Here is an 11,897-nt window from a genome sequence, read left to right as displayed (position 1 = left end):
GGGAAGAAAAAGAGGGAGAAAAGAGGAGGAGGGTGGCGGGCGCCTGAAAGCATGGAAAACGGGACATGATGGCGGGCGAAGGTTACTGGAAACGCCCCGAAATGACGATGACGATTTTACGTATGACCTGCAATCAAACGAGACCCTAGAAGAATACAAACTGTAACAAGAGAGCCTGAAGCTCAATCTAACCCCGGGCCCGCCCGGCCGTTGGCAACAATGACATCGGCCACGTGTGTTTTGCCATGCGAGTCGCTACTCTGGACTCTGGAGTGCCGGCAAGGCGAGACTGGGCCTCGACGGTCGGTCCTACGATCCTAATGAGTTCCCTGCGTGGCCGCATAACTTCATGTTCCTGCTGCGGCCATGGCAGGCACATGACTATGAAGAGGCCTTGGATGTGAGTGTTGTGCAGGGTCGTACCACAGAACCATGGAACGTGATTCTACCTTTCCCGCCGCTTGCCAACGGGAGACTGCTCCATATCACGATGTACTCACCAGTATTCTGCAAGATGTAGGTCTGCTGACGAAGAGCAGGAGCTTCACATACCCCTGAACAACACATAGCGCAAGTGTACCTTACCTCAGGTTGCACAACTATGACAGGGCACAAAAGGGAGGGGACCTTTTGTTATTCACTTCAAGCATAACGTCGTGATCGGGAGGGCGGGCGATCATGCCATGGTGTGTCGGCCGGGACGAGGCTGGAGGGGGGAGGTGAGTGGTCGGATCGGAGCAGATGGTTCGTTCAAAGGGGTGCCGTTTGTTCTTAGTGTCATGCTCCCCATTCCCCAAAGAGAAGCTTGGTGTTCAGGAATTTCAGGTAGAGCTGGGGGAGAGTCAGAGAGGTGAGGTTGATTGAAGTTTCCCATGATCCGAGGTAAGGAGGTAAACCGGGCTAGGATGGACGCGCAGGGTATCCGAGAGGACCCGAGTTGCGATTGGGCGGGTAAATGTGTTGGTGGAGGTGTCAAGGATGGGCTCTCTGGGTTGTCGGGCCGCAGACAGCAAAGAGTAGAGTTGCAACCCCCTGCTTGTACTCCCCCTCGTCGACGCCACGCACCCCACACATCCAGAATCATCCCATGATCCATGTTCTGGTCTTTATGCTTCTGAGTTCTCTGCCATCTGTCTGTCTACCCCTGCCCTTTCACGCCTCACATGATGTCTCTCTCTCTTTCTCCTACTTTTCACCGTACCTTGCTGCTTGCTCATTACGCCACACTACGATTCTACGGTAATTTGGCAGTGTAGACGATCGGCGGCGACCCTAACCGCCGAGCTGCTCTTCCTCTGCCCGGGGAAGACAGGGTAGTGTTGAGCATTTTAACGAGATGCCACGCTACTTCGAGAGCCTTGCCAATGCGAGGTACCATACAGCGAGTGACCAGAACTGCCTTTACTCCTCCTTTCGTTTGTCTCATTTCAAGGACCGGCCATGTCTTACTAGTAGACCAGCCGTCAAGGAGCGAAGACATGAAAACGTGTATCTGCACGATGCCCGAACCACAGGCTTGTTTGCTAGGTAGTAATGTCAGGCACCACAATCCAATGGAGAGAGACCCGTCGAGCTCGATAATGTTTGTATCCAAAGGTTCAGTGCAACTGATACTCATCAAGAGTTGACGTAAGTACTTGACAAGGGGCCTCTGCAGGCGTGTGGCGTTGAGAAGATGCCCGACGCCCGTCATAACAGGTGCCGAACCCAGGCATTTTGGACTCAACGGCAATTCATCAAGATATATCTTCAGGTCGTACACAATTGAACTTGACAATTCACTCTGTGCCTAGTTGCCGCGGCCCTCCCATCTGTACTCCCTCTGTGCGATCATGTTTGCGCCTCTATACCCCAGAGTCTAGGTGGTACCCCGGCCAGGATGCAGTCTTCGCTCGGATTCTAGACTCCCAGTCACGGGTGCACTATGCCAATTGAGCCGAGAGACTTGATGCTAGGGCGCCAGGACACGATGTGACTCGGCCATCCCACCACGAACAAGGCTTCGTTCCTCTCTCGACACCGGCCCTACGTTCCCGATGGCACCGGCGTGCCAATAGCCTCGGTCGACGGGATGCGACTCGGCATACGAGTCATGCCTCCAGCAGGCGATGCGACCACCGGGTCATGCTGTGACCGTTATGCGGAAACATCGAGGCTCAATGTTATCCCCTCGGACATGTAGAAGTCTTCTTGAAACCTTTTGGGGGCCACTGGGCTGCCGGTAGTTAGTTGAAGTAGAAAGCGAAGTGGTTTTCTAGTGACACTGCTTCATGCATGTCTCATCGTCGACGCGTCCACAGCGCGGCGAAAAGTGCCGGCCCCGCTGATCCGGTTAATTATGGGTCGCTCAACCCCGGCCGAGAGACCGAGACGAGACGAACCGCATTGCGGGGATTGAGGGCCGTTGGGGTGCGCCCCACTCCGGTGCAGTCGGGTTGGGTCTCCCACCGGCCCCGGCAGCCGACATTCTGGAAGCTTTCCTCAACTTCGAAAATCGGATCCCATCAGGAGCAGTATTCGTTAATCAAGGTCTATGTGTCAGCTCTTCCATGCACACGTCAACAAGATAAAGTGAGTCCGAGCGACTTCAATGGGCCAGGCGTCTCGTCGTGCTCTTTCACCATTTCTCCTACCTCTTGAGTGAATCACACCCGCAGAGTACTGGGTATGACCTAATAAGGTAAGTAGTCTTGGGATGAGGGGGAGGCATCTTCAAAAGGCCGTGCTCCAGATACGGGCCTGCGAACAATGAAGTTGAGCAATTGAGGTAGCTACTGACCTGCCCAATGTTGGTAGACACCTTCCTCAGCTTGAGATTTTATGAGGGCGGAACTCACGTACCTTACCTTATCGGTCTACGAACACGGAAAGACCCTGGCAAGTGCGACTCCCTAGGAGAATCTCGGATGAGGAAAGTACACCTAGAAAGCCACCTCCAACGTACATGAACTTCTCTGCTCGCAACAATGGCCACCGTTTTTCTCTCCCATGCTCCTGAGATACCGATGCTTTTCACGTCCGGGGACTCCCTTCTTGAGAGAGATTCGAAGTTCAACTGATTATCAACCTACTGGCGATTCGCGAGCGGATTACGATCGTATCTACTCGGAGTGAAATCATCGTCTTCGCAATAACCACTCGATAGATCACGGGATCGAACATCCAGACCAGAATCTAGCTTCCCCCAACATCGCATGACCTACAAGCCACCGTAAAACCTCCAGGATCAACATTTGCGATGGAACATACTCTCAAATGCAACGTCCTCAAGTGTCGAAAAGAGCTCAGTGACCAGGCCCTGGTAACCACGTGCAGGTGAGGAAGATGTCTTCAGCATGATCGAGCAGCTGCGGGCTGACCGAACCTGTGTAGCCACATATTCTGCGTAGATTGCTCCAAGCGCCATGGCTTGACAGGCCAAGCTCCGGATCGCCGCAAGTCGTGCCCGGCTTGCGAATGCCAGCTCAACAATCCAGACGATGCCGTGGTGACCAATTTGAACCTGACCGAGAACTACAAGACGAGCGTTCTCAGCGGTCTGAGCCCCAACATCATCATGGAGTGTGCAGGAAGGGCCTTGAGCTTTTGGGCCTACCAGACGACCCAAGAAGTGTGCGCTGGCTCCCGTCCAAATTCCCTCTGACAGTGGTCGCTTACCTAGCACAGTATATACCAGCGCTATCTGGAAAAGACGCTGACGGAGAAGCTCAAAATCCTAAACGTCAAGTTAGAAAAGACAGTTGGTGATGCGAATGCCGACATTACGGGTCTCCAGGAAAAGATTCGAGGTACGAAACGACGGCATGACCCCTCTCCGGGGCCACAGACAAGCTTGCTAACATCGAGTAGCTCTTTCAGATGACTACGACGACATGCGACGGAAACACGAAGAGCTTGCGCGTTCCTACCAAGACAAGTGCCGCAAGCTCACACAAGTCCAGGAGCTCTACGACAAGGTCAAGAGGAAGGCCGATCTGGGACAGATGGAGGCTGCCGCTTCGGATGCAGTTGACTCCAATCTCCAATATGGCACACAACTACCAGCCTTTGAGTTCCCTGAACCCGCAGCGAGGCAGAATATCTACGAACAGCAGTCGGATTCTGCGTACAACAATGCGCACTCGTACGTTGGGCCGGAAAGGGGACATCCACGAGTGCTTGCCGGCGGAGGAGGCTCTGGGCCGTTACGGGAAGACAGAGCTTGGTCAAAACCAGGACCTGCGCAAGGTTTATCTGATACTGTTCTCATGCGACGCAACTGCATGCTAACACAATATGCAGGCGACACCATTAGCACGCCACGAGGTACACCCCGAGGACACGGCAGTGGCAGCCACGGAAGGTTCGGGCTATCGACTGTGCTCGGGCTGGGTACGGGAACGGGAACACCCATGCCTCGCGGTCCTTCGGGGAATCTCCCACTTGCAAGGCATCCGCCCATCTCATGTGGACGAGGCCTAGGAGTTGGCCTCTCTTCCGGAATTCGAACTGGTCATATCAGTCACGGTAGTTATGGCTCTACGGGACGCAACGAAGCCGAACTCTACTCTCATGGTATTTCCTCCTGCCTTGGCCACTAGAACATGGAGACTAACACTTCGGGACTGCAGTCAAACGTCCAGGCCTCGCTCCCGCAGCATTTAGCCATTTGGCGGACCCGTGACATGGGTCATGATTGTCCAGCTCGAGAACATATGCCTTTGTTGACCAGGCGCGTGTTTGGAGAGAACAATGGATGGAGAAGATGCAAAAAGGACATGGACGACGGACGGCCCACAGAATCGTTTTTGACCCCAAAACATTTGTTCAGGAGTTTGAAACGAGGTCGGTACCTTGTTCGAGGATGGGCCACGAGTTGTGGCAGAAGGAACAACGACCTTTGGGTACGAAGACGTGACTTATATCAGGAGGCACAACGGTATCGGTCTTGCGTTTTGCAGTCCCTTGGTAGTTGATATACGCACATCAGTCTGGTCTTTGGTCAAGTTGAGTTGGTGAGCCTTCCAGCAAAAACTCGATACGCTGTCATGCCACGATTCGGCCGAACGAGGCCTATCCAGAGATCCAGTCCCACGTCGTCATTGTCGCGTGTGGGTGACCAGCGTTACATCAGAACTGGCCAAGAGAGCCCCAAGACTATGCTGAAGAAACGGAAGAAGCTGCAGAAATCCAACAGAGCTCGCGCCAAGAGCGGCGGAAACGGGAAAATGTTAGGCGGCGAATGGCTACAAGCAGCAGCGCAGCGGTCGGTGCAGTGGTGGCGACAGTGCAGAGGAAGACACAGCCTGCAAGAACGAAGACAGAAGCCTCGACTAGTAGTTTCGTCACCGATGCATATCAGCAGCAGTCAGACAGCCTTGGTGTATAGCGCATTGCCTGTTCTCCCGGAGCTAGGATCCGGGCCTCAGGATACGCGCAAGCTGGGATTACAATGGGAGGCGTTGGGGAGTCATCCCATCTGGAGGACGGGTGAAAGCGAGGACGAGCGTTGACAGTGTGTGTGAATGGGAGCGACGGATGATGCGCGGCGGGAGGGCGGATGCCATTCGCTGCAGCCCCGGACGATGGCGTATGACGTTGGTGCTCAACATCGGCGCTCGGTGGTTTCAGATATCAAAGCGGGCGGGAACAAGGACAAATCCAAGGAGAGTTGGTGATGCCGGTAGAGAGCAGACGGGATGTTGAGACGAAAGAAAGGCTATAGAATGGGAGGTTAAGCACAACGTGATATCATGGGGGTGGGGGTGGGGTGGGACTGGGGGGTAGGTCGTCGAGTTGCACCTTGCTTGCAAGCTGCGATATTGACCTGGACGTGGAGAGCCTCATTCGAACCCAAAGTAGAGATGTTCTGTTCAATGTCTTGCCTGTGGTACGAAAGTATATCATCCAAGGGCAAAGTTGAGAGCCAATACATCAATCCCACTGAAATCTATTAAGAATAAGAAAGAAAAATGAATGGCAGGAGGGAATAAGTCTCGACTTGATACACTCGCGGCGGTTCAAAGACAAGAGGCGGGTTGCGCAACCATACATCTCACGGTCTCACCATGTGGTTCATTAGATTGTGCACCAATTCCAAGATCGGAAAAGAAAGGGAAGAGAATAAGGAATTAGACCAAGGTTGCGATTGCAGACGGGGCAATCCTCGTCGTAACCGTGGGCCGGTTACTTTGTTAGTTGCGTGACGGCACAGTTGGCTTGCCCGCATGCCTCAGCACTGTCTTGGAGCACTGTGCCCTGCATCATAACTCCACTAACAGGAACGGGAGACTCGTGGCAGGGGATAAATATATCCCAAGCAGGTGGACATGTGATGAGGTAAGCACACCCATACAGTGGGAAGTTTGGAACCGTGGGAACGACAATGGTTGCAGAGAAGCTTCCCAAATTCCGCAACCAAGCGTGCCAAGGTACGGAGAACAAGTACTTCGTAGCAAGGCGAGCACAGTGTGCTCCGCAGTCGCGCCGTGGGCATTCCCGTCTGGCCAATCTGACACGCCAAGTCAGGGGTCCAACCAAGTTCTGCAGGTCGACGACAGGGGTATCTGCTAGCGGGATCCACCAGCCTAGTGAGCAATCCGAAGAATTCTCACGGTGCACGGGCCAGAGGGAGGCGACGATTGCGAGTAAGGGACCACGGCTCGCCCGACACTTCCAACCATTCGCCCTGTGGACGCTACTCAGTAGGTGCACAGTGGCGCTGAATTATTGCTGGGTGTGGTCCCCCAATCCCCCCGAGGCTTCTTTTCCTTCCATTCATTGATGCACCCGCTGGCACGGTCCTATTTAGTCGAGGGAGAGGGAAGTGAGGGATAAAGTCAAAGGCCCACGGGTTGATGGTCCGTATCAGCAAGGAACCTCTAGTGTATCTGTAGGCGATGATCAAGGGAGGACACGCAAGATAAGGTACCTTGGCACCCGTGGATATAGCGCAAGTACCTATCCGTACCTACCACATCGATATGAAGAAACCCCGAGAGCATTTCCGTCCAACCTTCCATTGGGTGCTGCCCTGTCACGACTCACACTGCGTACCTAGTAAGTGAGGAGGTACTGTGTAGTCCTGGGCGACTATATCCGGCAGTCGAGAGGGAAAAAAGGCACGTTCCCCCGAGGGCACCAATCATGGCCAACAATCAGACGGTTACGCACTCCCTCGTTTGAAGTCAAAGACCGGCGCAGACACACACACACACACACACACACACACACACAGCTTGCCATCTTTCCAGTCACTGCCGTCACCTCACCTTTAGCACTCAAAAAGGTACGAAAAGGTCGGACCAAACACACCACGCAGCCTGCAGACACTGAGGCGCCTTGGCTAAGCCTCCAAGGCAGGTACTTAAGCAAGTGCCCGACACAGTGTGGAGACCTGCCTTAGCCCTCGACTCCCATTGGTTGTCTGGTTTTTCTTCGCCGATAAGACATGAGATAACAAAACGACTTACAGTGCGTGGGGTGCGTGGGGTGCGTAATCTCTGGCTCAATGCAACCCTGTCCCGTCATTCTGCCACCCTGTCACCTCAGTAATCCCATTCCCAGAGGGACGCCAGAGGGACGACCAAGGCGTGCCAGCCCAGGCCCCAACACGAGCCACACCCCCCTGCTCCGTCGTCCGTCTCCCGTCGTCGTCCCCGTTTGCTCTGTGTCTGTTCACCCACTCACCTACCGCGAGTACCGCGAGTGCGTCTGCGTCTGTGTCTCCATCAGCTCCCTCCACCCCCGAGTCCTAGAACCACGTCTCCAGACTTCTTTTACTTCCCCCGTCCCTTTCGCGAGCCTTGGCCGTTTATTCCCCTGACGCCGGTAATCAATCGAGCAATCAATTGCCAACCTTCGTTCCCCAGTCTCTCCTGTCCAATCTCCAGGATGACCGACGCTCGCTTGAATCAATCTTAGACGACAAACCTCTTTTGAAATCAATTTCTGCCGCTACGCCCTACACTTGCGACTACCCATTGTTTTTCAGTTTACGAATTTCTGTTGCCAACGCCCATCCTCTTCCACGCGAACTCTCATCTCGCCGCGACCCACGACGAATCTCGACTGCGACTAGCTTTATCGTAGCCGTTTCCGAAATTCCTCGACTGTAACCACCGAGGGAGCAGATCTCGAAAAGACAACAACCGACTCGAATCGATCAAACGAACGAGTCTCGAGGCCCAGTGCCAACCACGCTTACTCGAACTCGATAACGAATCCTCCATCATCGGCTCCCCTTCGCCCATGCTATAATCCCGTCGCGCCTTCTCCCACCCAGAACCGACCTACAACAAACCTGCAACAAAAACCCGCAGTCGGACTGCGCCAGCTGCTCCTCATGGGGAAAAAATGTACGCTCATGGAATGCGTCGCGTCTGGCATTACATTGTGCACCCAGCTGACTCAAGTGCTCACTAAACAGGGCGATATGGAATCATCTTTGACGCTGGTTCCTCAGGAACACGTCTGTACGTCTATAAGTGGAAGGATCATGCCAAAGCCATAAAGCACGCCACCGTGGAAGAGCTCCATAGTCTGCCCAAGATCAAGCTGCAGACGAGCGAAAAGATTCGCCCCGGCGTGTCCTCTTTCGCCGAGAAGCCTGAAGAAATCGGCCATGGACATCTGGAATCCCTCATCAAGTTGGCCCTCAAGGAGGTTCCCGACAAGAAGGTTGCCGATACGCCTGTCTACCTCATGGCCACGGCTGGCATGCGTCTCCTTCCCGATCACCAACAAAAGGCTCTCCTCCGCAACATGTGCTCCTACCTACAGCAAAATACGAAATTCTCGCTACCCGACTGCAACACCAATATCCAGGTCATTTCTGGTGAGACGGAAGGTCTGTACGGCTGGCTCGCCACAAACTACCTGCTTGGCGGTTTCGACCACCCCGACAAGCATACGCACGGCCAAGGCCACCACACGTACGGCTTTCTGGACATGGGAGGTGCCTCGGCGCAGATTGCATTCGCACCGAACAGCACAGAGGCCGAGAGACACGCCGAGGACCTCAAGCTTGTCCGTTTGCGCACCCTGGACGGCAGCACCATCGAGCACAGGGTCTTCACTGCTACCTGGCTCGGCTACGGTGCAAACCAGGCCCGCGAGCGTTATATCGACAAGCTCAAGGAACAGTACGGCAAGCCCAACGACCTCGAGCTCCCGGATCCATGCCTCCCCGCCGGCTTGAGAACAAGCGTAAAAGGCGACCCTGTCGAGGCCGAGTCTGTCGGCAAGGAACTGTCTCTGCTCGGCACCGGTCGATTCGACGAATGTCTGCGCCAAACAGAGCCTCTTCTCGGAAAGGACACCCCGTGCACAGACGAGCCTTGCCTTCTCAACGGCCAACACGTACCCAACATTGATTTCGACGTAAACCACTTTGTGGGTGTCTCGGAGTTCTGGCACACGACCCACGGAGTGTTTGGAAAGGGTCACAAGACGGCATATGACTTGGCAACGTACCAGAAAAACGTGGTGGACTTTTGCACGCAGAACTGGGTGGATATCGAGTCCAGCATTGATGCAAGAAAGAAGTCCTCGGCCCAGAAGGCAAAGAACGCCCAGGAGGCCTGCTTCAAGGCGTCCTGGCTCATCAATGTTCTTTACGAAGGAATCGGCATTCCGCGACCAGGACTCGAACACACGCCGCAACCCGGTCTGAACGTCACGAAAGGAACTCTAGAGGATGCCAAGGAAAAGGGTTTCGTCGATCCCTTCCAGCCAGTCAACGAAATTGATGGCGTCGAAGTCAGCTGGACCCTGGGCAAGATGGTGTTGTATGCCGCCGGACAAGTCCCACCCGCAGGAAGTGCCCAGCCGGTTGGCTTTGGAAGCAACATCGCTGGCGCCACCGATTTCGAACCCGCAGGGTCCAAATTCTCTCCCATCACGATCGGAGACAACGACGACGATGACGATTGGGATACCGACGAGCTCCTGGACAAGGCGAAGACGAAATCTGGATCTGGCTTCTTGGCGTTCATCCTGGTTTTAGTTGTACTAGCCTACTTCCTGCGCAAGCGAGACCGCCGAGCACGATGGTTTGGCAAGGTTGCGTCTGCCGTTCGGGGTACGAGACGTCCGGGCAGCCCTCGCAAGTTCGGGCGTGGCTTCTCATTTACCAACAAGCTTTTCGGACGATCATCGGCGACTTACGAACGAGTTCTCGAAGAGGGCGATGCCGATCAGTTCGAGCTCGGCTCTGTCGACTCTGACGAGAACGAGCACTCCGACAGCAGCGAGGGCTCTAGGGCAGGGCGCTCTTCCGGCCTCGCCACCCCGAAGCTCAACATTGAGCGATTCGACGACGTTCGACCACCCTTTTCCATGGACCGTGGTGGTTTGGCAGTGAGGACAGAGAGCAGAGAGAGGCTGGTACCGAGTTTGGTGAATGCAGGACGTCGCAGTCGCGCTGGTAGTCCGACACGACTGAAGAGTCCGCTGATGAAGCCTTTGGATGAGGATTAAGTAACAGAGATGCCTGCTATACGCAGTGTAAGATTATGCATGCCTGCTAGCGACTGGATCGGGGGGTTTCTCCTGATGTGTTTTTTATTCTTCTTGTTCATTCTTACAGAGACGGCGTTTATCAGGCATGGTGGATTGTGCCCGGCATCAAGGGCCCTCTGGGCTATTCGGATTGGAGGCAGTTAACGGCGTTTCATCACATGGGAAAGTGTTACCGGGCCGCTTTAGACGAGAGATCGCCATCTTTTTTTATGGGAGGCATTGCATGGCATTGAGCTGTCGCAGATTTGTTTGTTCCTTTTCTGCGTTGGTTGTAGTACAACGTCGAATCGCCAGTCCTTTCCAGACCAAGATTTTGAACAGATGACAATGAAAACTAGACCGCGTATGTCTTACGTGTCGTTGAACATGAATACAATTAAGATTGTCTATTCGGGTATCAAATGAGGAAGTGCTATGTACTAGGCTAACAGAAAAAACAAATGTGAGCTGAATATGGTAGGTAGGTGCTCTCAATCTTGCGGCCTTTCGAGGAAGCTCGGATCAGACCGCACGCGGCTTTCAAACTTTTTCCACCACTCTTCAAACGCCTTGAGCGGGACGACCTCTACACCACCGGGGCCGGCCGTGCCGCTGAAGCTTGCGAGAAAGTTGAAGGCGTTTTTGATGATGTTCTGCGCCAGGAGCTGCGTGGACGGCCCCGTTGCGCCGGAGGAGGAGGAGGAGGTCTTGTTGGCGGAGATTTCTTGGATGCGAGAGAAGACGGACTCGGCGGGCTCGACCGAGACGCCAATTATGACGCTGCCGGCGTTGGGATCACCACCATTGTTGGCATTGCTGTTGCCGGCGTTGAGTTTGAAGGTGGCGCTCTCCTTGCCCGTGCCGATGCCGCCGAGGAACTTGAAGTCGGGGGTCTGGCCCGTCGCGGTTGCGGCGGCGACGTCGGCGGCTGTGGCGAAGTAGATTGCGGCGGCGGTGTCGGGGGACAGGACGATGCCTGGGAGGAGCATGACAGTGATGTGGGAGAAGGGTCTTGCGGCGGAGATGGAGTAGAGGAAGGAGGTTTCTGAGGGGGCGGAGGTTGGGGTGGTCTGTAGGGGCTGGCCGGCTGGGACGATGCCGAAGAGAGGGCCGGACATGGTGGTGGTGGAGGTTTGGTGTTTCGAGTAGAGTGTGTTAATGGGATGCTTTCAAAGACAGCTTGAGGCCTTCTCAGTGCCGTCTCATGGATGTTTTGAAGGGTTGAGTGGAAAGTGTGGTTCGATGTTTAGAAGCCTTAAAGCAAATAGCTTGTTGACTTTATATCAAAGAGATGAGCTCAGAAAGTGAAGGGTCACCAAATATACTTAGATAAAAAGAAGAGCTGCCTTGAGGGGAACCAAGTTCTGGACTCCAGTACTTGAGGACTCTGCGAGAGAATGAGGCTGACGATGGAGGTG

General features: G+C 54.5%; 4 protein-coding genes across 4 annotated transcripts; 3 read left to right on the top strand and 1 right to left on the bottom strand.

Moving 5' to 3' along the window:
- Window positions 1–3,137: 3,137 nt before the first annotated feature.
- BDP81DRAFT_351877 (uncharacterized protein) lies at window positions 3,138–4,100 on the top strand (the record flags this gene model as incomplete). The annotated part of the gene is made up of 4 exons (XM_060586221.1): window positions 3,138–3,315; window positions 3,373–3,610; window positions 3,662–3,788; window positions 3,850–4,100. Coding segments are annotated over exons 1-4 (693 nt in total), but the record flags the coding sequence as incomplete, so codon positions are not given.
- A 704-nt stretch (window positions 4,101–4,804) lies between these two features.
- BDP81DRAFT_47714 (uncharacterized protein) lies at window positions 4,805–5,553 on the top strand. Its single transcript, XM_060594807.1, has one exon. The coding sequence runs from the start codon at window positions 5,028–5,030 to the stop codon at window positions 5,490–5,492; it is 465 nt and encodes a 154-aa protein (XP_060443876.1). The 5' UTR covers window positions 4,805–5,027; the 3' UTR covers window positions 5,493–5,553.
- A 2,770-nt stretch (window positions 5,554–8,323) lies between these two features.
- BDP81DRAFT_450993 (GDA1/CD39 family protein) lies at window positions 8,324–10,458 on the top strand (the record flags this gene model as incomplete). Its single annotated transcript, XM_060592591.1, has 2 exons — window positions 8,324–8,336; window positions 8,408–10,458. The coding sequence occupies 2 exons, from the start codon at window positions 8,324–8,326 to the stop codon at window positions 10,456–10,458; spliced, it is 2,064 nt and encodes a 687-aa protein (XP_060443875.1).
- A 512-nt stretch (window positions 10,459–10,970) lies between these two features.
- BDP81DRAFT_462291 (uncharacterized protein) lies at window positions 10,971–11,597 on the bottom strand (the record flags this gene model as incomplete). Its single annotated transcript, XM_060593879.1, has 1 exon — window positions 10,971–11,597. The coding sequence occupies one exon, from the start codon at window positions 11,595–11,597 to the stop codon at window positions 10,971–10,973; it is 627 nt and encodes a 208-aa protein (XP_060443874.1).
- Between the last annotated feature and the right edge of the window lie 300 nt (window positions 11,598–11,897).

The sequence above is a fragment of the Colletotrichum phormii genome (genome assembly GCF_030913505.1).
Source record: "Colletotrichum phormii strain CBS 102054 chromosome Unknown BDP81scaffold_13, whole genome shotgun sequence".
NCBI lineage: Eukaryota > Fungi > Ascomycota > Sordariomycetes > Glomerellales > Glomerellaceae > Colletotrichum > Colletotrichum phormii.
Note: the sequence above shows the minus strand (reverse complement) of the source record. Positions and strands in the feature narration are given on the sequence as shown.